At 35.9% G+C, this 26987-nt stretch overlaps 1 protein-coding gene and 1 long non-coding RNA gene across 3 annotated transcripts; one reads left to right on the top strand and one right to left on the bottom strand.

The window, feature by feature from the left end:
- Positions 1 to 3758, top strand: LOC107592872 (uncharacterized). Of its 2 annotated transcripts, XR_001610039.1 has the most exons (4): positions 1 to 159; positions 829 to 869; positions 3291 to 3392; positions 3670 to 3758. It is a non-coding gene; the product is annotated as an uncharacterized lncRNA (long non-coding RNA). The 2 variants fall into 2 exon arrangements; XR_001610038.1 differs by having other exon boundaries at positions 3291 to 3758.
- A 10971-nt stretch (positions 3759 to 14729) lies between these two features.
- LOC107592899 (dnaJ homolog subfamily C member 11-like) lies at positions 14730 to 26508 on the bottom strand. Its single transcript, XM_016282475.1, has 17 exons — positions 26458 to 26508; positions 26212 to 26341; positions 24255 to 24328; positions 24041 to 24142; positions 22733 to 22861; positions 20166 to 20288; positions 20012 to 20085; positions 19742 to 19931; positions 19552 to 19637; positions 18818 to 18934; positions 18546 to 18701; positions 18362 to 18431; positions 18193 to 18250; positions 16697 to 16839; positions 16469 to 16598; positions 16208 to 16259; positions 14730 to 15986 (listed from the first exon to the last, which is right to left on the bottom strand). Exons 1-17 carry the CDS (start codon positions 26506 to 26508, stop codon positions 15980 to 15982), a joined length of 1692 nt encoding a protein of 563 aa, XP_016137961.1. The 3' UTR covers positions 14730 to 15979.
- Positions 26509 to 26987: the final 479 nt, after the last annotated feature.

Genomic DNA, 26987 nt, shown 5'->3' with positions numbered 1-26987 from the left:
TCTGTCTGTCTGGGTTTCACCCATCACATCTTCATCACATTCGGACATATAATCACTGTTTTCCATCTCTCCTGCCGCTGTCATCGCCTGTTTTTCGATCCAGGATAATTATCTACCTTTTTACCGTCGCGTGGTCCACTATATGTGTTTCAGCAGCAGGTAAACGTGAATAAAACACTATAGACACAAACATCAGTCATAACAATGTTAGCGTGACGGCTAGCCAATTAGCAAGTTCCTGCAGGGGAGGAAAAAAGTGGATAAAGTTTTGTTTAAAGACATTACAGTTCGATCTAGTTGAGGATTTAGTTGTGTAGTCGCGGATATTGATCATAATTGATGTGTTATGAATGATACAGTGTTATTAAACATAAAAGATCAGGTCTGTAGTAGTCAGAACTCGAGGACTGCCTATCAAAAAGATACAAACAAAATCATAATTTATTTAATAAAATGATCCGGAAACATATACCTTTTAATGAAGTTAAATCACGTATGTGAAGATAATAATATAAAGTATTTAGAAGAGGTATACGTGTTTTTGCAGTTGGTTTAGGTGTGGAGATACGACTCTGTGTATTATGTGATCCTCATAAATCCCTTTTTAAAACTTGAATTTGTCTGACCAGGTTCTAATGATTGATTGAACTGAACAGCTGTTCTAATGTTTTTGAATAATTGTTTGGTTGAGTCAGATGGTATCATAACTAGCATAATGCACAGTATGCATCAAAACAGGAAACTGTAACTTGATTTAACTGTAATTTGTATGTTATTGTAGCGTGTTTGGTGTTATATCTGTCATTATGTGAGTTTTTTTCCTTATAGAAATGGACAACAGCTCGACGACTTGTCCATTTGACACACAGGTAAAAGGATTTTGATTTTGTAATTTTTGTACCCAGTTATGACAGTTTTTATTGTTATTTTAGATTATGTTGTGTATTTTCAGTGTTTCTGCATGAACATATTTCCCGGTTAATTCTCAATGCACGTACCGTTCAAAATAGGCTTTTCTTGTTAAACAGTACGCAGCGTGTGATCATAAAATCGAAAATATTAAAAATACATATCTTATTTCAGTGATTTTACTTATTTATTTACTAATTTGACCTCTTAAAATAAGTAAATTCATCAAAGGATTCATTAATTCATTAGATGCGGTTTAGCTTGTTTGAATTAAAGAAGATGGGAGTTAGTTTTCTGCTTTCCCTCATAGTTTTCATAAGGGCTTTATCTTGTTAAGCTCGTTAAGTTTTTGTTCTCTTTTGGGCTGTTAGTGTTGAGTCAGTGTGCATCGAGTTGCTAAAACAAGCCTTTTAAAGGGGTCCTATTATGCTTTTTCACTTTTTCAACTTTAGTTAGTCTGTAATGTTGCTGTTTGAGCATAAAAAAACCCTGCAAAGTTGCACAGTTCAAAGTCCGCTTCAAAAGGAGGTATTTTATTTAACAGAAATCACATTTCAAAAACTACAACGAACGACTCGTTTGGACTACAACGCATATTTTCCGGGATTTGTGATATCACAAATATCGACGAGACCTGGTTGAGCTGCACTAGAGAAGGCAACGAGTGTCGTAGATACGCTAGTTTCCCCAAGGCAGATGAACTTCGAGTGGTTACAATCATCCGGGTTTAAATCGCGCTCAAATTGATTTGATTTTGACACAATATTTACACTGAAGCTCGCAGGCGGCTATGGTAAGGGGCATGACATTTCCCGACCAGGCGCCGAGTGCTGCCAATCACAACACACACTGGCCCAGCTAACCAATCACAGCACACACTGGCCCAGCTAACCAATCACAGCACACACTGGCCCAGCTAACCAATCACAGCACACACTGGCCCAGCTAACCAATCACAGCACATTTCGTATTTCAGAAGGCGGGCCTTCATTTGATACAGGAACTATTCGAGCCGTTTATGCCAGACTGGGGGGAGAGGTGTTGTAATAATGTAAAATATGTGAAAAATAATGTGTTTTTCGAACAACCTAGTATGAGAGCCTGTTCTAGTACACCCCCAAAACAAAATCAAGACTTTGTAAAAGAGCATAATAGGACCCCTTTAACATTCGGTCACGTTATTTAAAACGTGTTTACATCAAACATGTAGTTTTGTCGAAGCAAACGGCGTTGTAGTATATCAGGCGAATTTACATTGGTGTCGATCGTGTAATTGAATGACGGTGATGTGTCGTTTTGCTCGTTGGTGTCAATATGTCGAATATTTGCACAGTGGACAGAGCCAGTGCGCGGACATTGCTTTACTCCTCCACTCTCCGGTTTGCAAAGTAAAGCAGAGGTTAGCGACTTATAAGTGCCTATTTTAAAATATGTACATATATAAAATATATATATTTTCTCACACACATACACAAATGGAAAAATATAAACAATTCGAGCAAACGAATGGAAAAACTATGGAGAAATATAAAACTGTTGATTTAAAGAATAATTTTGTATATATAATATCATTCTTTCGGCATTATTTGTTTGTTTCGATTCTGTGATTGGTGTTTTGTTTTTGTTTTTTTTGTAGAATCATGGGTAATATAGTTTTGCACCAGGTGTTCCAATATTAAACATGATTCTTTAACAATTAAGTTGAAATAATGCAGCCTCATGGCTTCAATATAAACACATACCATTGATTAACAGTCTTGTAACACAGTATGGCTGTCTTTAAAGGTTTAAAGTTATTGTTGAAAATCAGTTCCCCTATGGAGAAAATGAATGGGATTTTAACTTCTGGAACCCAACTGTTAAACTCTATATGCAGAGACAATAAGTAAACTGTTCTATGTTGATTCTCCTATAATCACTTAAACTCTGTAATGCTCTCAAACCATTACTGTGTTTGTTTGAGCATTGTGACCAACCCAGAACAACAACAGTGACTCAACCAATGGCATGTGCTAGGGGTGGGACTACCTGTTTGAAAGCAGTCACTATTTGCTTGTTTGTTTGTTTTTAATCCATTTGGTGACATAAGTTTTGCTGAATGTAATGTAATCCTGATTCATTTTGTTGCATGGTTTACACTTTCATACGTTACCCTTGATTTAAACATGAAGTTCAATAATAATTTAATGAGGCACACATTGCTTCATTTCTGATTGGCTTAACAACATATGGCACTGCAGTTTGGTCATAATCAAGTGGCTTTAATCATTTTCACAAGAACGAAATGCTGATTTAACCTTTTAAACTCATGGCACTAAATAGATAAAAATAGTCACTTTAAAAGATGTATGTCTGTATTGACGCTATTTTTTTTATTGCAGGGCTACAGTTCAACATTTAAGCGGAAACGAACAGTGGAAGATTTCAACAAGTTCTGTACTTTTGTGCTCGCATATGCCGGTTATATTCCTTATCCACAGGAGGTGAGTATGATCTTGTCTTTGTTATGTAACTGAGTGGTGATTGTGGAAAAAATGCTACTCACTGTGCTTGTACATTTGATAGAAAGTGTTGCAGGGTGAAGTGGCCTTGCTTTCCTCAGGATCGCTCAACGATCTGACACTTCGACCTCCAGATGTTCCTTTCCGTGGCAGTGGTGTAGCACTGGGTGTTCATGGGAATTTTTTTCCTTTTTTTTTTTTTTTGGTGCCACACCTCTTATGAGCTGCTTTGCTGCTGATGCTCTTGTTTGATCTACAGAAATGGTGGTGGCTCTTATGTCATGGCCGCTGAGAGACATCCCCCCTCCAAAAAAACCTCAGCCCTCCCTCCCTGGGTAAGAGGGCCACTCCAGTCTCCTCCATTCTCATCCCAGACCTTGTCTCTTAAGTGCCATTCTTCACAACAGCAGTGTGTGTGCATCCACAAACACTTCAGTTTCAGGTCTTCCCTTTAATGGATCCTTCAAATGGATGGAGGCTAAATCAAGGAAAATCTGTTGCAGGGAAATGCATGAGGGCCGATAATTGCCCCAAATGTTCCAAAACCCAGTGTGCTGTCTACATAGGGTGCTGCCTTCTAAGGAAACATCCTATCTGCTAACATACAGTGCATGGGACACTCAACTCTCAAATGACACTGGCATGATGGTTAGATAATAATAAAATGGGGGTACATATATATATATATATATATATATATATATATATACATAAAATGTCAACAATTCTGTGTTTTTCTGTCAATATGGGGTGCTGTGTGTACATTAATGTGGAAAAAAAATTAACTTAAATTAAATTAAAAATTAACTAAATGATTTTAGCAAATGGCTGCAATATAACAAATAGTGAAAAATTTAAGGGGGTCTGAATACTTTCCGTACCCACTGTATATATATATATAGGGTAAAATAGTAAGTTTTGGGTACCAAATAGTAAGTGCAGATGAATGATGATACACTAAGATGGTGTCATCTTTTACAAGTAAATGTAAATGATGTAAAGCATTGGAGATGAGTCAAACTTCCTACGTTTTATGATAATAAAACCAGTTTATTGGGATAGGAATAGGTGTTTAAAACCCAGGTCAAGTCACCTTTATTTATATAGAACTGTATACACTGCAAATTGTTTCGAAGCAGCGTTACTGGAAAATAACATAATTGATAGAAATGTCATTATATATTAGACAAATTCAGCTGTAAAACAGCTCTAAAAAATACAATAGTGTCATTATTTAGCTCAAGTCAGTTTAGTGTCGATTCAGTTCAATATCTGCGTGAAGTTAATTCATTATGAAACTATTTCAGATCAAACAATGGTTTTGCTATTCAGCTTAAATCAGTTCAATGTTCATTTAAATCAGTCATAAATAATGGAATAAAACCCAGTATTTAATTTTTTTTGGTTCAGTTGTGGATTTGGTTTCCAAATCATCATCTGAGCATTGGACGTCCAGAAACTTCATGCTTGGAAGTAGGCAATATCTAATAGAAATATACCACTGTAGGCTTTTGGTCTGCCATTTTTATAGAATTTTCTTTGAGCTTGTTGCAATGCATTCAATCTTGTTCTCGGAACAGCCTTTACATCAACAGAAGCCTGTTGTCTAAAATGATGTCTATGTAGCTCACTATGTTTTGGAACAGCTAGTGATTTCACAATAAGTGTTTCACATCCTTTCAGCTTACATATGGCGCTTTTCCACTGTGTGATACGACTCTGCTTGGTTCGGTTTGCGTTTCCACTGCATTTTAGTACCGCTTTAGAGTGGGCAGGATTATTCACATGATTATTCATTATAGTTGCACCGCCTCTACTGCCGCGACTCCTGAAAAACCTTTTCATTCCACATCGCCCCATCAAGCTCGCTGGATCCACTCCTCTCAATGAGAGGAACGTCTGTACTTCCTCAACATACAACGAAACAGCCATTTTTTGTTTGTTAAAAAAGGTGCGTTTGTTCAAAACAGTTGCGTTCAATCCTTCGCTGGCTGTGCTGATTTAAATCTGCACTGTTATGTTATGTCTGTTATGTCTCGTGTTGCCAGTTCAATGACGCAGGTAGTGACGATTCTCTCCGGCCAATCTGTGGTAACGTTTTGGTAACGGTATGGTTCGCTTGGAACCTCAACCGAGGTAGTACTGAAAAAAGTATCAGGTACCAGGTAGGGATGGGCGATATCACTTATTTTGTTTTCGATACGATACCAATATTTTTCAAGGCAGTATCGTCTATATCGATTCGATACTTCTGAACTTAAACTTTTAAATTATAACATTTATTAAATTACTAAGAGTAAAATAGGTAATAAGCACTTAACTTTGTTTAAAATGCATTTTAACATGCAATACGCCTTAATTGTAAATTATTAGGTTAGATTTTTTGTTTACACATGGTTCAAATATGTTTTTTGTTTACACATGATTCAAATCTACTAATACTACAGTTGAACTAAGGTCACTTTAGTAAAACCATGGTTCATTTTCATAAGGGACATACTTTTGGGAAAAGGAGCCCTGTATGTAAGTCGCTTTGGATAAAAGCGTCTGCTAAATGACTAAATGTAAATGTAAATGTATGCACTGTCAGAAGTGAGTGAACGCTCTCTGTGATTGATTAGTTCTGTCTTCCAACATTTGCGTGTTCATATGAGCAGGAAAATAGTTCTATCGTACACAATTACTCACTAACAAAGGTTATTCATCCAATTCAATGCATATTTTATGCATTATTATTTTTTTGTTAAACAAAATCACTGGTAAATAAAACACACCTTAGTATTGATATTTTTTTGTTTGAGTATCGATACTTTCGATACTCTCGTCAGTATCGATACTTCGGATCGATACGCCCATCCCTAGTACCAGGTACTGTACCCAGTGGAAAACCTTTCAAAAGTGAACTGTACCGTGCCGTACCATGCAGTGGAAAAGTGCCAATAGAATCTGTTTTCAGAAAGATCATTATGCAGTTCCTCTAATTCAGTCTTGCATTATTATGTATTTGCTTACTACTTGCTTTGTTTCCGCAGGCTACTCAGCACAGAGGAGACATAGCCCTTCATAGCGCGCACATAATGATGGCTTTAATAACAAGGAATCAAACAGTAAATGAGGGTATAAACAAAAGTAAGGGTAGAAAGAGATGGACCCCTGAGCACCAAAATAATCCACCATTGATGTGGGATCCATAAGTTTCTGAGTTCATTAGTCGTGACCAAGGAAGCTGATTATGGCTTGACAGCAAAATGAGAGGGAGGATTTAAGTTTTTTGAACATACAGTGGAAGTTCATAAACCTGACATTTGTGTGCCTTATTTGTACAGAGAGCGGTTTCATTGTGCAGACGCTTGCATTTCCAAGGATCGGTGATTTGTTTCTCTTAGGTGTTAGCTCGTAATTTTAGGAGTGACACTACAAGAGCTTTGCTTGGCACTTTGCTTCTCTTAACCTAGTTTGTGATAGTCATTTTTTTAACAGTCATTGTGCTGGTGTTTATGTCCTTTAAATATTGATAATCATGTTTTTACTTGGTGATTCAGTTAACTGCTTGGTACTTAGTGCTTCCTGTCACTGAACTGGTCATTGATCTAATAAACAATTGCTGGGAAATTTCATTATTACATGTTCTTACATTTTAGCCTTTATCAGACTCCTGCACACTACTGAACTTTTGTCATTATGAAATTTTATTAGCAAATTCCTGACAGAAATGTTTATATTAAAATTTCACCATGATGCAAGTTGGAGGGATTTAGACACATTTTCTATTTTATACTGAACTTTTATTCAACGCACCTATTAATGATTCAGGTTTGCAAGGCACTGTATTTTCTATTTAGCATTTATCATACTTCAAAATGTGAAATGTTCCATCGTCGAGATCTTTATTTAATGTAAGTTTGTACCCAGTGGAAAACCTTTCAAAAGTGAACTGTACCGTGCCGTACCATGCAGTGGAAAAGTGCCAATAGAATCTGTTTTCAGAAAGATCATTATGCAGTTCCTCTAATTCAGTCTTACATTATTATGTATTTGCTTACTACTTGCTTTGTTTCCGCAGGCTACTCAGCACAGAGGAGACATAGCCCTTCATAGCGCGCACATAATGATGGCTTTAATAACAAGGAATCAAACAGTAAATGAGGGTATAAACAAAAGTAAGGGTAGAAAGAGATGGACCCCTGAGCACCAAAATAATCCACCATTGATGTGGGATCCATAAGTTTCTGAGTTCATTAGTCGTGACCAAGGAAGCTGATTATGGCTTGACAGCAAAATGAGGGGGAGGATTTAAGTTTTTTGAACATACAGTGGAAGTTCATAAACCTGACATTTGTGTGCCTTATTTGTACAGAGAGCGGTTTCATTGTGCAGACGCTTGCATTTCCAAGGATCAGTGATTTGTTTCTCTTAGGTGTTAGCTCGTAATTTTAGGAGTGACTCTACAAGAGCTTTGCTTGGCACTTTGCTTCTCTTACCCTAGTTTGTGATAGTCACTTTTTTACCAGTCATTGTGCTGGTGTTTATGTCCTTTAAATATTGATAATCATGTTTTTACTTGGTGATTCAGTTAACTGCTTGGTACTTAGTGCTTCCTGTCACTGAACTGGTCATTGATCTAATAAACAATTGCTGGGAATTTTCATTATTACATGTTCTTACATTTTAGCCTTTATCAGACTCCTGCACACTACTGAACTTTTGTCATTATGAAATTTTATTAGCAAATTCCTGACAGAAATGTTTATATTAAAATTTCACAATGATGCAAGTTGGAGGGATTTAGACACATTTTCTATTTTATACTGAACTTTTATTCAACGCACCTATTAATGATTCAGGTTTGCAAGGCACTGTATTTTCTATTTAGCATTTATCATACTTCAAAATGTGAAATGTTCCATCGTCGAGATCTTTATTTAATGTAAGTAGGCATTTTAGGTAATTGTGACTTTTTATCTTGCAGTTCTGACTTTTTTCTCATTGAACTGTAAGATATAAACTTTTTAGATTTACAAGAATTTTTAGATAAAATCATAAATAGATTTTTTTAAAAGGGTCATATGATGTGATTTCAAGTTTTCCTTTCTCTTTGGAGTGTTACAAGCTGATTGTGCATAGATAAGATCCCTGAAGTTGCAAAGACTATTTAAGATTACTTGCAACAGAACAGCAATGCATTTTATGGACGACCGTTTCATGAACCTAGGAGAGGAGGTAATTCTGACTTTGCTATGACAATCTGGCGCTTCTGAATCAGCTACTGTTTTGTTATTAGTAGTAGAAGTATTTGCTATTGACTGTTCAAATGCGGAGTTTTGCGAGAGAGAGAGGGGGGTCACATCACAAACACATACCAGCTTCATCACTGTGTCTGTCAGGCGACTCTGTTCCCCTTTCGGGCTCTGTCTTTACATTTATTTTGAAAGGGGAAGCTTGTGATTATGGTAAGGGGCGTTACATTTCCAATGAGGGCTTCGGCCAATCACAATGCAGTGGGTCAGCTGGCCAATCAGCAGATTGCACTTGTCGGAAGGAGGGACTTTGTAGAAAACGAAGCGTTTGAGAGAGGCGGGGCATAGAGGACCTACAATAATGTACAGTATTTGAAAAATAATGTGTTGTTTGAACATTAAAGCATGTCAACATATTCTGTTACACCAAATACACAAAATAATGATCTTTAAAAAAGCATCATATGACCCCTTTAAAGTCTTTTTATCCTTTGGAGGAAACAAACTTCCATAGTTTCAAACTAAAAAAAACTCAACTTTTGTCCAGATTTTGTTTGAAATGACGTCACCTCAGTTTGTTCTTCTCTTGAAGTAAGTCGGATCCTTTGATTTTGGAGTATGCCATTGTCAAAAGAAGATTGCCAAAATGTACCATCTTTCTCTTTGCAGATGATGACTCCTGGGACCTAGTGACATGTTTCTGCATGAAGCCGTTCTCCGGGAGGGCAATGATCGAATGCAACCAGTGCAACACCTGGATCCACCTCTCATGTGCCAAAATCCGCAAGTCCAGCGTCCCCGAGACGTACATCTGCCAGAGGTGCAAAGACTCAAAGTTTGACATTCGCCGCTCCAATCGCTCACGAGTGGGCTCTCGAAAACACCACCTTGACTGATGCCGCTCTTCTCGTTCTGCCCATCCACATGTACAGAAACTCGTAAAATTGTCGTCTTTATGACAAGACTCAATGAGTTCAGAGGAGGAAGGGGCTCAGTGACCTGACCATTTTTTGTTCGTGTTTTTAATATTTCTCACCTTCGTAAATGTTTGCGTCAGGCAATCAATACTAGGATGATGCATTAACTGGAGCAGATTTCGGCTGGACAGACGGACGGTTGGAGTTGTGACGGTACACAGCTGAAGGTTATACACAATCAGAGTTGTGCTGGAAAGAAGGGACTGGGGTGTCGGATTGCACTTTTTTAAGAACAAGGGGGTAGCTAGAGATTCCCTTTTGTACCCATAGCTTTCAAAAGTATGTCTATTTGTCAAAGTATGTGTATTATATGAAATAACCATAAGATATTAGAGTTCAAGGTGTTTAGACTCATCATTTTGTGTGGATCTTTTCCGAGACCCCCAAATGTGTATGAGCGAAAGACTTCTGATTGTTGGATAATGTTGAACGAAGTTTTCATCAGCAGTCACTGATGATTTCGAGTGAAATTTCATAAACGGTCCTTGCTACATTGTGGTATTTCTTGATTTTTTATTTTTTTTGCCAACATATTGGAGATAACTAGAGACTATATGTGCCATTTCTTTTTCTTGATTTCATTTCTGCATTTTCTGCCCTTCATTGAACAAGAAACTTTTAGTTTGCATGTTGTAATGTTTTAATGATATTTTTGTCATGCTTCCCCTCCCCCAAGCAGATGTTTAATATGTTAATTATGTAAAATATGTGATAGTTGTTACAGGTTAGGGAAGGGATGGACAACCTTACTGGGTGAATCTCAGAATCTCACAAAAACATATCCAGATCACATTTCACCCCAACATTTATAAATTATTTAGTTAATATAGTATTATTAAAAAATATATAACTAACTCTCTCTCTCTCTCTCCATTCTCAGTGGTGGTTCTATTTATATTGTCGTTACTGTAAGAACAAAGTTAGCCTTTTCTATTTTGTCATGAAAATAGTAACAATGCAAATTTTGTGGTAAAATATTTCTTGGCCATGTTCTTGTCAGGTTTTTTGAGATTCACATGCCAAAGGGAAGAAATTTTTTTTTTGTCCTGCGTATGCTGAAATGCCATGGCTTACGTAGTAGTCATATTTACATTCAAAACACTGTACAAGTATTATTTGGTCTTCAAATCTTGGGTTTTCAAACCTTACTGGCGGAGCTTGTATTCAGAGGAATCATTCATAAGGGTGTAATTCTTGTTAACCACTGTGACCGGTTTAACGTGGTTAATAATCGATGAGTCTGTTTTCATGTTCATAGGCATGCTCAAATAAAATAAAGCATTAAGCCCCAAGAAGCTGTGGTTTACAGTGAATTTATAACAGCTAAGGGGCGTTAGGCACGACGTGAAGCAAACCCCCTTAGCTGTCTTCACAGGGCTTATTGCTTTTATAAAACGGTTATTCCATATACGTAGTAAGGTTTCACAGAATAAAACAGAGCAAATAAAGTGTAATGATATAGATAAAAACAGTATTCTTCCACCAAACAATGTAGTTCCTCAGAAACACAAGGGGGTAGCTAGAGATTCCCTTTTGTACCCATAGCTTTCAAAAGTATGTCTATTTGTCAAAGTATGTGTATTATATGAAATAACCATAAGATATTAGAGTTCAAGGTGTTTAGACTCATCATTTTGTGTGGATCTTTTCCGAGACCCCCAAATGTGTATGAGCGAAAGACTTCTGATTGTTGGATAATGTTGAACGAAGTTTTCATCAGCAGTCACTGATGATTTCGAGTGAAATTTCATAAACGGTCCTTGCTACATTGTGGTATTTCTTGATTTTTTATTTTTTTTGCCAACATATTGGAGATAACTAGAGACTATATGTGCCATTTCTTTTTCTTGATTTCATTTCTGCATTTTCTGCCCTTCATTGAACAAGAAACTTTTAGTTTGCATGTTGTAATGTTTTAATGATATTTTTGTCATGCTTCCCCTCCCCCAAGCAGATGTTTAATATGTTAATTATGTAAAATATGTGATAGTTGTTACAGGTTAGGGAAGGGATGGACAACCTTACTGGGTGAATCTCAGAATCTCACAAAAACATATCCAGATCACATTTCACCCCAACATTTATAAATTATTTAGTTAATATAGTATTATTAAAAAATATATAACTAACTCTCTCTCTCTCTCTCCATTCTCAGTGGTGGTTCTATTTATATTGTCGTTACTGTAAGAACAAAGTTAGCCTTTTCTATTTTGTCATGAAAATAGTAACAATGCAAATTTTGTGGTAAAATATTTCTTGGCCATGTTCTTGTCAGGTTTTTTGAGATTCACATGCCAAAGGGAAGAAATTTTTTTTTTGTCCTGCGTATGCTGAAATGCCATGGCTTACGTAGTAGTCATATTTACATTCAAAACACTGTACAAGTATTATTTGGTCTTCAAATCTTGGGTTTTCAAACCTTACTGGCGGAGCTTGTATTCAGAGGAATCATTCATAAGGGTGTAATTCTTGTTAACCACTGTGACCGGTTTAACGTGGTTAATAATCGATGAGTCTGTTTTCATGTTCATAGGCATGCTCAAATAAAATAAAGCATTAAGCCCCAAGAAGCCGTGGTTTACAGTGAATTTATAACAGCTAAGGGGCGTTAGGCACGACGTGAAGCAAACCCTCTTAGCTGTCTTCACAGGGCTTATTGCTTTTATAAAACGGTTATTCCATATACGTAGTAAGGTTTCACAGAATAAAACAGAGCAAATAAAGTGTAATGATATAAATAAAAACAGTATTCTTCCACCAAACAATGTAGTTCCTCAGAAACAGTTGTGGTTCCAACAAAGTGGTTGCAGAGCAACACACAGAAGTACACAAAAGGTGTGTGTTTGTAGAGTAATTTACAACAGCTTTGAACGCGGCTCAACCAATCAGAATCAAGGACCGAAACTATCCGTTTTATAAATGTGCGATTGTGTCCTGTTAGCTGGCCCACTCCCATCACAAAAAGCATTAGTTTGTTTCTTGATGACATTTTGTAAATTAAAAAAAAAAAAATGTTCATCTTCAGAATGTACTGTTCTGATAGATGAGATAAACACAGGGAAGATAAATAATTTGGCACCTTTAATATGACTATTTAGTATATGTTAGCTTTCCACTTTTAATAGTCTGCATGCCTGACCATAAAACTTTTTTAAAAATTTTAAATTTGGTCCAGTTTGGTAAAAATTTGATAATTTCTGAAATTGGCCTAGTCTTATTGTCTGATGAGTCAGTGGACAGTCTCCACAGTGTTTTTTTTTATGCACATTAAAACTGGATATCCTTAAACTCTTACTTTGGAAACATTTTGTCTTCCTCTCAAAGGACGTTTTGGGAAGATGTCATTTGTAGGCCTTTATTGAACAAGCTAGCGTTTCATTGTTTTGTGGAAATAAGTGTCACTTGTAAATTGAATTGCTTATGTTGATGCTTCTTTTTTTAAACCATTTATCAAGGGATCATGGAAGACGGTTCTGTACATTTTGTTTTGTACAATCCTGTGTTTATGTAGTATGGCTGATATTTCAGGGCTGTTTGTGTGCAAGAAGAACTGCTGAAGTTTTGAGTTCCCACTGTTACGCAGAGTCCAATGAAAAGAAAGAGTGATGTTTCTGTGAAACTTCTTGTGAACCGTTATAAATAAAGAGATGATTTTAATGACAATTCATGGAAGCGACAAAGTTTGTGTGTGTGTACAGGTTAGGGAAGGGATGGACAACCTTACTGGTTGAATCTCAGAATGTACACATAAATGTCTCTACATTCACTTGTTTCCACACACATTCATGATAATGTTTTGATTTGTCACGTGTATGTTGCGGTGTTTAGTCATTCAGCTCAAAGGACGTTTTGGGAAGATGTCATTTGTAGGCCTTTATTGAACAAGCTAGCGTTTCATTGTTTTGTGGAAATAAGTGTCACTTGTAAATTGAATTGCTTATGTTGATGCTTCTTTTTTTAAACCATTTATCAAGGGATCATGGAAGACGGTTCTGTACATTTTGTTTTGTACAATCCTGTGTTTATGTAGTATGGCTGATATTTCAGGGCTGTTTGTGTGCAAGAAGAACTGCTGAAGTTTTGAGTTCCCACTGTTACGCAGAGTCCAATGAAAAGAAAGAGTGATGTTTCTGTGAAACTTCTTGTGAACCGTTATAAATAAAGAGATGATTTTAATGACAATTCATGGAAGCGACAAAGTTTGTGTGTGTGTACAGGTTAGGGAAGGGATGGACAACCTTACTGGTTGAATCTCAGAATGTACACATAAATGTCTCTACATTCACTTGTTTCCACACACATTCAGGATAATGTTTTGATTTGTCACGTGTATGTTGCGGTGTTTAGTCATTCAGCTCAGATGAAGTGTAGGTTTCTTCACTTTTTATTTAAATTACTCTTCAGGTTGACTACATTACATTAACACATTTGTAAGGTTTTGCATCAGATAGGAATGCAACACCAGTTTCTTTCAGAGTTGCAAAATGTGGCTTGAAGAAGCCATTTACATGAACATGAACTATGCTAAAACGTGCAGGGTAAAATGACACTGATTACAAATCAGAGAATGCCAAAATGGTTACATGGCCTGTCAATAGTTCATGTATTTAACACCGACCGAAGATTCTGGGAGATTCAGACTTTTTTTTTTTTTGACGGTTCTAAATGCGAAAATTATTGTTGATACTCCAACAAAAAAACGAATTTGTTGTTGAAATGTATTTTTTTTCCCTTATAGCCCAACAGATGAAAGGTACAACAGAAAAGACAGTTACAAATAAACTAGTGCTATCAAACGATTAATCGCGATTAATCGCATCCAAAATAAGTTTTTGTTTACATAATATGTATGTGTACTGTGTATATTTATTATGTATATATAAATACACACACCTGCATGTATATATTTTGAAAATATTTACATGTATCTACATGTATATATTTATATTCATATAATTTATATTATATATATATATAAATATTTTAATATATAAACAACATTTTTCTGACATATATGCATGCAGGTGTGTGTATTTATATATACATAATAAATATACACAGTACACATACATATTATGTAAACAAAAACTTATTTTGGATGCGATTAATCACGATTAATCGTTTGACAGCACTAAAAGAAACAAAGCAGGCACTGCCCACTTACTGACAAAAGCACTTATAAAATAATGAAAAAATGTAGAAAATTAAAAGGGGCATGGCACATTTAAATAACACAAAGCTTCAGTGGGTTCATTTCAGGATCATTTGAAATAATGGATCTTTAAATAAAATGATATTGTTCTGAACATAGAGCTGTCATACTCTGCTTAAACTCTTTCATTCAATAACCAAAAGGCATTGTAGTTTTACACTAGCTCAGTCTGAAACCGTAAAACTTAAGAAAACTAAACAGGAGGAAAGTTGCTATCAAAGCAAACATCCAGATGCTAAGAACGACAAGCTAAACAAATAAAAACAACAGCCTGTCCTTTTTCCGATTCACTGGGCCTCTGACTATAGAATACAGCTGACTTCATTAAGTATTTTAAATTTGGAGAATATACTGTGCAACTATCTTTGATATGGCTTGACTACAGATTGAAGGAAGAACTGATGAATCCCATAAAAAAGTTGTGGTGCCTATTTTTTAAGTTTTCTTGGTAGTACATTTGAAACTTTCCCCCAAATTGTCAATAACCAAAAATCCATATGACCCAAACATTTCTTTGTGAGATTCACCTTAAAATACAAATATTAACACAATGAGCATAATTCAAATAACACTTCTCCTGGAGTAAAAAGAAATCATGATGCTCTGATCACAACAGATTGGCCTAATAAAAAAAGCAGCTTTTACAGTAGTGAGTATTGAAGAATACTGTTTTTCCAGTGTCCAAACATGCAAAAACATCTGTCAATATCAACACTCATCCTATGAAACCACTGTTTGTACAGCACAGTTTCAAGTACAGTTTTGTAAGACGACTTGTATTGCCATACTTTCCAGTTGTAAGATTAACACTGATTAGAATTGATGGACGGAGTGATACGATATCTGACCTTCCTGATAACAGACAGCTATCGAAGCTGTGACGGCTTCAGGTGGTTCATCGGGAATCTCAGTTAAAACTCCAGATCTTAAGGAGATGTTAGGACGTGAACGACCTATTGACGATATATATGTAAGGGATTTGAGAGAAACAGACGACACAAAGGTGATACACGGGTGACTACATGAAATGAAGAGGAGCAGCCCTTCGGATCACTTGATGTCTGACTGTCCCTTTATGTTCATTTGATGTCCATTGAGCTCATTCTTCCAATGTGGGTAGACTCCTATGTCTCTGAATTGATTCTATGAGCTGAATAAAAAGAGAGAGAGAGAAAAAAAACAGACTTTCCTTATTAAATGAGCTTTGAATTAACCATGACCCATATGGCTATTCTTCTAGCCAAAATTATGTTTTTAAATACATGCTAAATAAATATTGTAACCAGTGACACTCATTGAAATATATTTTGAAAATACACCAATTTTCAACCTTCATATACAACAACAACAAATGTGGATAAAATAGCCTACTAGCATGTTTTATGTTCACAGTTTTTCTTCAAACGTGCCATATGTGAATGAACTGAAATATAAGGAAGACATATTTTTAAAATTTTAATATTTTCAAAAAAAAAAAACCCAAAAGCCAGAAAATATATTGTTAGAGAATATATTTATGTAAATATATTGTTGGCCTTTTTTTTTTTGCATATTTCTAAATACATTAAAAAATATTTTATATTATATTTTTATAAAATATATTTTATATATATTTTTTGCCATAGGACTCACTTTGTTTAGGTATCTTAAGAGGCTCTGTGTCTCCAGACAAGACTTGGTGCATTGCTCCTCTGAATTGGTACAGCAGCTTTAGGCTCTTTTCCTCTCCGACACACGGGTCATAAAACCCTGGCAAGCCAGCCTGATTAACATGAGACAGAACTAATTAATGTAAAGCACTTGGTGGGAGTTGAAGCAGCTCACTGATGTAAAGCACCTGTTGATGTTTACATGTCTAACCTTTGATGCTTCGGTAAGAATGAGTTTAGAGTCTTTCACTAAGCACTGGAGCGGGATGGTCACGTCAATGACCTTTGCTCTCTCACGTTTCTGACTATTGTCTGACACAAATTTGCCGTACCAAGCATTTAGAATGATGAGACCTAGAATACAAAATATGAATTGCAACACATAAAACATTGCTCATTTAAAACGAATGTTTCATTTTAAGCTGTAGGGACAGCAAAGTGTAAAAGTAACATACAGTTGTGCTCATAAATTTACATGCCCCTTGCAGAATATGCAAAATGTTAATATTTTTAACAAAGTAAGACGGATCATGAAAATTGCATGTTATTGTTTACTTAATACTGTCCTGAATAAGCTATTTCACATAACAGATGTTTATATATTTTCCACAAGACAAAATCATAACTGAATTTATTAAAAGTGACCCCGTTCAAAAGTTTACATACCCTTGAATCTTAATACGGTGTGTCATTTCCTGGATGATCCACGACTGTCTTTCTGTTTTGTGAGAGTTGTTCACGAGTCCCTTGTTGGTCCTGAGCAGCTCAACTGCTCACACAATGCATTAAGAGCTGGGGGGTGTAAAATTTTTCAATTGGATGATCAGGGTAAATTGTACTTATTTTGTCTTCTGGGAAACATTTAAGTATTTATGTAGCTTCTTAACTGCAGAACCAAATGAAAAAAAATATGATCTTTAAACAAAATAAGAAAAATGTACACATCATCCTGTTCAAAAGTGTACACCCCCAGTCTCTTAATGCATCGTGTTGCCTTCTTGAGCATCAGTAAATGTTTTCACCTTATATAATAGTTATGTATGAGTCCCCCAATTGTCCTCCATGTGAAAAGATGGATCTCAAAATCATACAGTCACAGTTGGAAAGGGTTCAAATATGCAGAAAATGTTGGAAAACCAAAAAATGTGCAGGAGCTGGAGGATTTTTCTGAAGAACAGCAGGCAGTTGAACTGCTCTGGACCAACAAGGGACTCAAGAACAACACAGAAAGACAGCCGTGGATCATCCAGGAAATGACACACAGTATTAAGATTCATGGGTATGTAAACTTTTGAATGGGGTCATTTTTATAAATTCAGTTATTATTTTGTCTTGTGGAGAATATATAAACATCTGTTATGTGAAATAGCTTATTCAGAACAGTATTAAGCAAACAACAACATGCAATTTTTATGATCCCTCTTATTTTGTTACAATTATTAACATTTTGCATATTCTGCAAGGGGCATGTAAATTTATGAGCACAACTGTATATATTTATGGTTGCATGGATATACTGTCTATTCTTAAATATTAAATTTTTTTCTTATATACACACTTGCATTACTCTGCAACTTTTGTTTGTTTTTAAAATGAATGGAAATGATTTTTGTGGTAATTGCCAGTATATCACACAGATGCTGTCCATAGAGCTTAAGTTGTATCTGAAAGTATTAAAAAACAAACATAAAAGTGCATTTCACAAACCCATTTTCGATTCCTCAGCATCAACAATTCTCTTCACTGACTCTTGCATCAGCAAAACCTGAAAACCAAAGAAACGATAACACAAGAAAACATATCTGCGCTGATAAATGGCTGTTTGTGCTGGCAAGAGGGAGATAGTCATTGTTGTCTATGTATTTATTTTACTCACGGAAGCTTCAGCCTCTTGCTTCCTGCGAGCAATTTCTGAAGCAGAATCCTCCTTCTGTTTCTCCAACTCCCTGTAAACAACCAAACAGTCAGGGCCCTTCATCATCAGAGAAACTGAGGTAACATAAAGACGGGTTTCAGGAAAATGGGCGGTTTCAGAGCAGTAATTGTGGATAATAACTCACTGTTCCTTCTGGGCTCGTACATAAGGCATAATTATAAGCTTCTGGACAGCTAAGTAGATGGCCAGCGGGCCCACAGTGGCATAAAACACAGCGCTGGGTAAAATCTGGTCGGTCAGGTGAATAGGGAAGAGGTAGGTTTGACTGGCTCTGTTCAACCTGTAGAGAGAAGAAAATGACTGTCATAAACAGACCACCCACGAGCAGCCGGAGTTGGTTAGTTTGCTGTTCTGGTGAGCTGTGTTTATTGCAGTTAAGCTCAGGTCAGTGCTAACCTGATTTTGAGGGAGACTCCTTGGGGTACACCAACGCAGACGGTTGCAGCCAGAACACTGTGGGGACTGATCTTGCGCTCTGCACCGTATTCAACCACGGTGCCAAAGAACCCAGTCCTGTTGAATACAAAGACTATGAGTTGTTTTTACTGAAACTAGGGCTGGGCAATACATTGAATATATTAACTTAATATAAACTTTACAATGATTTAAAGGACTTTTCAGTTTCAAGTTTCAAAGTACTTGTGTGTGTGTGTGTGTAAATGCATTAAAATAATCAAAAGTGGCATTTTTATAATGTTACAAAACATCTATTCAAATAAATGCTGTTGTTTTGAACATTCTATTCAACAAGAATCCTGAAAAAAGTACCATAGTTTCCACAAAAATATTAAGCAGCAGATTTTTAAAAAAAAATATGAATAAGAAATATTTCTTGAGCAGCAAATCAACATATTAGAATGATTTCTGAAGGATCATGTGACACTGGAAATACTGGAGTAATGATGCTGAAAATACAGCTTTGCATCACAGGAATAAATTACATTTTAATATTTATTTAAACAGAAAACAGTTCAACTGTAATAATATTACTGTTTTTTTTTTGTTCAAATAAATGCAGCCTTGATAACTGAAAGATACTTCTTTAAAAAAAACACATAAAATCTAACATTTTGAATGGTAATGTGCATAGATTGGCCATCTATATTGTAAGCTGTAGGTAAAACACATACTTGATAGAACCTTTGACCTTAGTCTGGTCTTCATCTTGGAATTTGTACTGATAGCTCATCATCAGGTAGGAATGAGGAACACCCAGCTGAGGAACAGGAATAAGAACAGATGGATTGCATTCTTAACGCATTAACTTTGTTTTGAACTAAACAAATTACCATCATCAGTGTACCCCTGCATAGGTTTCACCTGCAGGGCCAGGGTGAAGTGGCTTGTTTTGGTGTCCCTGACAATGCTGGTGGTCATGGCAGACTGGCTTCCCCAGCGCCACTGCAGGTACCCCATAGTGTTCTGGTCCAGGTGGCGGGCCATCATTGTAGTGGCACTGGGCCGCACGCCACGTGAGGAGAACTGTAATCCCCACTGGGCAGTCACAAAGCTAGGTGACACAAAATTGATATGAGATTCACAGAAAAGAGAAACACAAATCAGCCTCATCACACACAGATGGACACCTACCAGCGCGCAGTTACGTTACGGAACACTTTCATCCCAAATAAAGGTCCTCTAATGTCCCCTGCACCAAACTCCAGCTTAAGACACACAAACAGGAACATCAGAACCATACCACCCAAAAAAAAAAATTATTCAGGTATGTTGGAAAGAGTCTCACCTCTCCCCAGCCTCTTGCTGAGGTCACACGCCGCACACAAAGGTTTATATTTCCTCCCCCGTTGCCATTACGTGTTGACAGAGATCCAGAGAGGACAGCAGTATCTGAAGTGGTTAGGGGCGCCTGACAAACATAAACATAATTTTAAAAAAGTAATTGCGACTTTTTATCTCACAATGACTTCTCTCGCAATGCAAGTTTACGTACAATTTCTCTTAGTGATATACAGTGCCGATCCTAGACTTCTGGGGGCCCTACGCAAAACTGTGTCAGGGCGGGGTGGGTTGGGGGTGGTGGTGTATGAGCAGTTATGAACGAATGACTGAAACGCATTTGTCCGTGTTTCACTCCGTCTCAAATAACACTCGCGAAATGTGCTTGATAAACAGTGTCTCTTCCGCGGCTCGGTACACTTTCAACTCGTTTTTCAGTCTCGAGCAAGACTGTACGACATTCACATTACATTTTGACTTTTGACTTGATTTGACTGATTTTTACGTAGAAAGGGCGCACCGCATTCAAATAAATGATCATTCATGTTTTCATAACCACTGGCCAAATTCAAAAACAAAACTAAAATTAAATCATCTTTGAGAGCAAGGGGGCCCCTACGCAGCTTGTGTATTTTGCGTATAGGGAGGATCGGGAGGAACTTTCCCCAGGAACTAGGGACTTTGGGCCGGTACTCAGTGTGTTTCCACTGCAGGAACCAGGATCTAAATAAAGTTTCGGGTAAAAATTTGCCCCTCAGACAGTCCCTGCTCGCAAGGTAGTACTTTTTCAAACTTTCGGGGGTGGGACTTGGGCGCTGAACATGCTGATTGGTTCACGCAGCATTGTATTTCAACCACTATTTATTTGCATAATTTTCAAAATATTACGGTTATTGTGAAATGTAAATGAAATGTAGTTGTAAAAGTATTTCAGGCGATAATGTAGTTGTTTAAAACTCAAATCTGCGGTTTATTTATAAAGACAGCGCCTATTTGAAAATGTGCTTCGCCGATTTCGGAGACGTGAGCTCCACGCGATCAGCGGGCGTTCAGTGCTCATGTTTCCCGATGAGAGCAGCCTCAACTCGCCTAGTCCTTCTGGCATTTGCCGCTGGCTCTGATGTCTCTGTAGTGGTTAAACATATGATATAATTCGTTTTGGGTAAATCTAACAGGAAATCTTTGGTCTTTATTCTATAAATATGTTAAAATGAAAATGAAGAGTAGCAATACTGTTTGATATAATATTTTGTTTCATTGTAATGTTTGTACGTTTCCTGAACTACATTTCTGCGGCTATTAATATGTTTAAATGAAAATGAAAAGAGGCAGTGGTGTTTGATATTTCGTCTTATTGTAAATAAAGTGAGGAAAATTGCAGTATCCAAGGCGAGCTGACTGACGTTATCAAGTATGCTGCTGTTTGCAGAATTACCGGACTTGCGTCGTCCCGTCCGCGGGAGTTCACACTCCCGAGTCGAACTTGCAAAGTCCGAACTACTGAGGATGCAAGTCCGAAATTTGCATACTTGGTATTGAGAAACGTGTGCAGACCTACAGTGGTGTGAAAAAGTGTTGGCCCCCTTCCTGATTTCTTATTTTTTTGCATGTTTGTCACACTTTAATGTTTCAGATCATCAAACTAATTTAAATATTACACAAAGATAATGCAAATAAATACAAAATGCAGTTTTTAAATGATGATTTCATTTATTAATAAATAATCATTTAAAAACTGCATTTTGTATTTACTTGCATTATCTTTGTGTAATATTAATATTAGTTTGATGATGTGAATCTTTTAAGTGTGACAAATATGCAAAAAATTTAAATAACAGGAAGGGGGCCAACACTTTTTCACACCACTGTACGTCACCAGACTATTTGCCTATTCTTCACAGTACTTTGGACCGTGCTTGAAACGCAGACAGCAACAGGTCTGGGGGAAAAAAGTTCCTGGGACAAATTGTTCCAGGTAATTTCGGTGGAAAAGCGGCTATAAACATGCAATTGCTAGTTACTAATTTAGAATTGCAAGATATTTGGAATTCTGATTTTTTCACTGACTTTTCTTGCAATTGCGAGTTTACACTAGTCAACATTTGAAGTGGATCAAAACCTTTCATCAAAGTTCTCCTAAAACCTAAAACAAAATGTGTTCTTGTCTTAGGACAACTTTGAAAAAGTGTTTCGATCCACTTCAAATGCTGACTACTGTATATCTGATTTCTCTGAATTGTGAGGTATAAACTCACAATTGTGAGAAATAAAAACAGAAGTGCAGATATAAACTTGACTGACTGTTTTGTCTGACTTTTTTCTCACAATTGCGAGTTATAAAGTCCAATTCTGAGGAAAAGAAGACTGACTTTTTGTCAAACAGAATTGTTTATATCTCACAATTCTGACTTTATAACTCACAATTGAGACTTTATATCACACAATTGTGAGCAAAAAAGTCAGAAGTGTGAGAGAAAAAGTTGCAATTATCTTTTTCTTTTTTTTTTCAGTGGCGGAACGGGCTTCCATAAGGGAGATAGCGACATTACGTTATGCTCAATTGTACATACTGACCTCAATGGATTGGGAAATATGCATCCTGTTGATCTCAATGTGGGGAAAACCTCCTCCTGGTACATCCTCAAAGTCCTCTTCATATCGGTCGAAGAGGTCGGTCACATCTATGCCAACACTTATTGTCCCCTGAATGAAAACAGACAAAATGATGAGTAAAAAAAATATTCGGACCAATTCTGTGACATGAAATGTGCAGGGTTTCTTTTTTTTATGTAATTGAAGATCTTTTTAGGACCTGTACAAATTAATTTAATACTGTATGTCTGTACAGAACAAACCCAGCAGTGTGCTGCACTGATGATGGCGTATTTTTGCAGGCTGACCCAGAAGTCAGCATCAGATTTTTTTGTTTTGTTCATCATCATAATCTTCACAAATGAACCCAAATTGAATTTTGAAACCTAAATACAATCGGCAGAACTAAAAAGCTAAATAAGCAACACCATGGTCACATCACCACCACATAGCTTCAAACAACTTTCAGTCTTCATTTCAAAAGCATTTTCCCTGAAAGTTTGAGTTAGAATAATTTGTAAGAGTGTGATTATAAACACAACAAGGCTGTGAAAGTGAACTAGTGAGTAGATCAGTAGTTCTAGCCACCTTTTGACATGACAAAAAAAAGCTTAAAAACACAAGACAGTTTTGCTGATGTATTTGATGTTGCAGAATAAAATGTAAAAATATCTTAAGGTTTTGTCAATAGAAGTTATTTCAGGAATTTATCCAAAAATCCAATCAAAAAAACGTATTGACCTGGAAGGGCTAAAACTTGCTTATAGGTTTTGGTCTGCAAAACTACAGAATTCCTGCACAATTCTATTTATCACTAGTAGATCATAAGAAATCACTTCTCAGAAATGCGTGGTATACACTGACATTAAACTGCTCTGAAACATACAGAGCAGACTGTCTCATGATTCCAGATTTCCATCCACAAAATTAACTTCCAAAATGATTTTGTTATGCCATTTAAGATACTGAAAATATTTTATAGCCTTAAATTTGATCAAACTGAATTGAAGACCCTGTGTTACAAACTTTCCTGATAAATTACAATGTGCAAACGGTTCGTGCAAACAGGTCTACAAAAAGAGAAAAGACCAAAAACCAATCAAGACAGCAGTCCTCAATCACCCTCAGCAAAAAAAGCAAAGATTTGACTGCAATTATCTGGCCTATAAACAAATTGGCAATATTGAATCTTTGAAATTACATCAGTTAGAGCACAACAAACTTCATTTTGGGAAATAAAAACCAGTCTTGTCATTATCTCCCGCTGTCATTCTGGTCTGGAATGTCCACCTTAGGGTTTGTTCTCTGCTGGAGTCTCCTCTCATCTCTCTCTCGCTGCAAACGTTCATATTCCTCCCTTATCTCTGCGGAGGTTCTCTTCCTTTCCACCACCTAAAGATATCAGGGATCAAGCAAGCAGACGAGAAATTAGCATGGCATGCAACACACAGTAATACAAATATTAGTTAGAATAAACACTGTCAATGCAGAAGATCAAACTAACCTCCCAACCTTCCACCTCTAGGCCTTTCTTCCCAAATATGTCATATATGGCTCGGGATTGTGGGTCACTGAGAACTAAGCAGAGGTCAAATAATGAAAGTCAAATAAAAAATATCTCCGTCACACTTTATTGGAAGGTCCAATTCTCACTATTAACAAACCATTAACTATGACCTTTGCCTAAAAAAACTCCTAATTTGCTGCTTATTAATAGATAGTAAGGTAGTTGTTAAGTTTAGGTATTGGGTAGGGTTAGGGATGTAGAATATGGTCATGCAGAATATGTGCTATATAAGCACTAATAAACAGCTAATATGATAATAATAGGCATGATAATAAGCAACTAGTTAATAGTGAGAATTGGTCCCAATACTAAAGTGTATATCTATCAATATCTCTTATTATTTGGACTACAAATAGCAATATTTCCATTTTCACACTTCTACTGTGAACACACTACTCGCACTATTTATACTACAAAACGGCATAGAATAGTGCACAGTATGTGAATTGGGAAGCATCTACATTTCTAAAAAATAGTTTTACTAATACAACTTTAAGTCAGTATTCAGTGTTTTTTTTTTTATCTACCACAACCCTTTTAAGTAGAAGTTTAAATTAATACTTTATCAAGAAATTAAAGTATTCAAACATTCAAATCTGCATGGCTTGCTTTATTTGTGGTCACCATGAAATTCCTTGTATGGAAATGCCACATAAATGGTTTTGTAACCCTCTAAAGCCTGACAAATGAAATAATAGAAAATTTAACATTTTCTTGAACTTTTAGACAAAATGTTAGAAACAAAAAAGCATATTTGTTTTATATCTGGCTTTTATAGCTCATATAGTATGATATGTGACCCTGGAGCACAAAACCAGTCATAAGTCGCACGGGTATATTTGTAGCAATAACCAAAAATACATTGTATAGGTCAAAATGATCGATTTTTCTTTTATGCCAAAAATCATTAGGATATTAAGTATGTTCCATGAAAATATCTTAAAAATTTCCTACCATAAATATATAAAAACTTAATTTTTGATTAGTAATATGCATTGCTAAGAACTTTATTTGGACAACTTTAAAGGCGATTTTCTCAATATTTTGATTTTTTTTGAACCCTCAGATTCCAGATTTTCAAATAGTTGTATCTTAACAAACCATACATCAATGGAAAGCTTAATTATTGTGTATGAATGAAATTATGATGTATAAATGTCAATTTCAAAAAATTGACCCTTATGACTGGTTTTACGATCCAGGGTCTCATATAGTGAGAATGTCGAGCTCTTACTCGAAGAAACCTTGATTTTATTCGGACACAAACTGAGCAAAAATAGGCAATTTTGTGCAGATATTATTATTTATATGACCATTAGGTTCTGCCAATACTATGCCTTATTAAAAAAATGTAAATGCTAAGTTTTATTATAAAAACTCATAAATTTGTATTGAGGTGCAAAACAATATAATGCAATAAAACAATGTTTAAAAAAATGTACGAATAAACATTCTTCAAAGGCATATTTGATACATTTAACCTGATTTTTCTAAAAATGATGTATGGCTAATAAAGTAAACCCAAGTTGCTTATGTCCAGTTACTGTTTAACAATAATTACTAACAATATATTAGTCACCAAGTAGTTTACTTTATAAAAATAATTAAAGATTTCAAAGCAAAAAGACATATACTATGACCTAAAGTTTTATAATTATACTAAAAGTTTTTTTTTTTAATTTACAAATTACAAAAACCATGAACTATCAATCAGACAACTGAAGAAGGCATGTAGACAATTGTGTACAACTAATTTTCTGCCTCAGAAAATCATATATTAAATATAATACACCAAGCTTTATGGTTATTTGGCCTTTCATGTAAAAAAAAAAAATCCTTTAATCTGTGTACTGAAAATTGTCATATTATTCCTTGGGACAGTTCTAATAATTACCCTCATACGCCTGGTGTGCATAGGTGAAGAGTTGCTCAGCCTGCTTCTTTAGCTCAGGGTCTCTGTGCTTGTCAGGGTGGTACAGCATACAAAGCCGCCTGTACGACGACTTCAACTCCTCTTGACTAGCCTGCGGACCATAAAATAGATAAACAGTAGATGACAGATGTAAAGGTTGATGGATGGATGGCATATCAGCCAGAGTCAACATAATCTGAATATTTAAATTAGTTGGTTCAGCCACACCCTGATAGCAGGCTTCTGGTTGGCTGTCCTGCTCAGGTAAGACTGTGCCATGGCGCGCTTTTGTATTAAAGGGGTCATATGCCGTTGCTAAAAAGAACATTATTTTGTGTATTTGGTGGGAGAGAGAGAGGGAGAGTTATGAAACTTAAATTCATTTAACATTTAAATATATCCGTTATTAGACAGATTCCTGGATGATAAAGTTTGATTTAAATCATCACTTTGGGTTCATGTTTAATGGATATATTATTATTATTATTATTTGTTTTAAATAATTAATTTGTACATTTAAATATTCATTAAATATTAATCCAACATCCTTATTATTTATTTTAAAACACAATGGTAGCGTTATGATTAATTCTGCACTCACATACAGTAGGGAACATATGCTATTTTATATACTGTTTGTTTCCACGAACATGTTTAATCAATTTTAGAAGAAGTTTAAAGGGAATTTATACTTTAGGTCACCATTTGTCACCATTGTTAACCACATTTTGACGTAATTTCAAATGTTTGTAGCATAT

This window comes from Sinocyclocheilus grahami, unplaced genomic scaffold (genome assembly GCF_001515645.1).
Source record: "Sinocyclocheilus grahami isolate Dianchi unplaced genomic scaffold, SAMN03320097.WGS_v1.1 scaffold160.1, whole genome shotgun sequence".
NCBI classification, from domain to species: Eukaryota; Metazoa; Chordata; class Actinopteri; order Cypriniformes; family Cyprinidae; genus Sinocyclocheilus; species Sinocyclocheilus grahami.
This window is presented reverse-complemented; position numbering and strand designations above follow the sequence as displayed.

Bases quoted from the DNA above. Each gene is read 5' to 3' on its own strand.
- LOC107592899 (XM_016282475.1), bottom strand. From the start codon at position 26,508: ATGGCACAGTCTTACCTGAGCAGGACAGCCAACCAGAAGCCTGCTATC. The intron at 22,862-24,040 runs GTGGACATTCCA...GTTTTCATTCAG, and splicing joins AGCAGAGAACAAACCCTAAG to GGGACAATAAGTGTTGGCAT. The intron at 16,260-16,468 runs GTGAGTCCTATG...CTTATATTTCAG, and splicing joins TCTTAAGATACCTAAACAAA to TTCATTCACATATGGCACGT.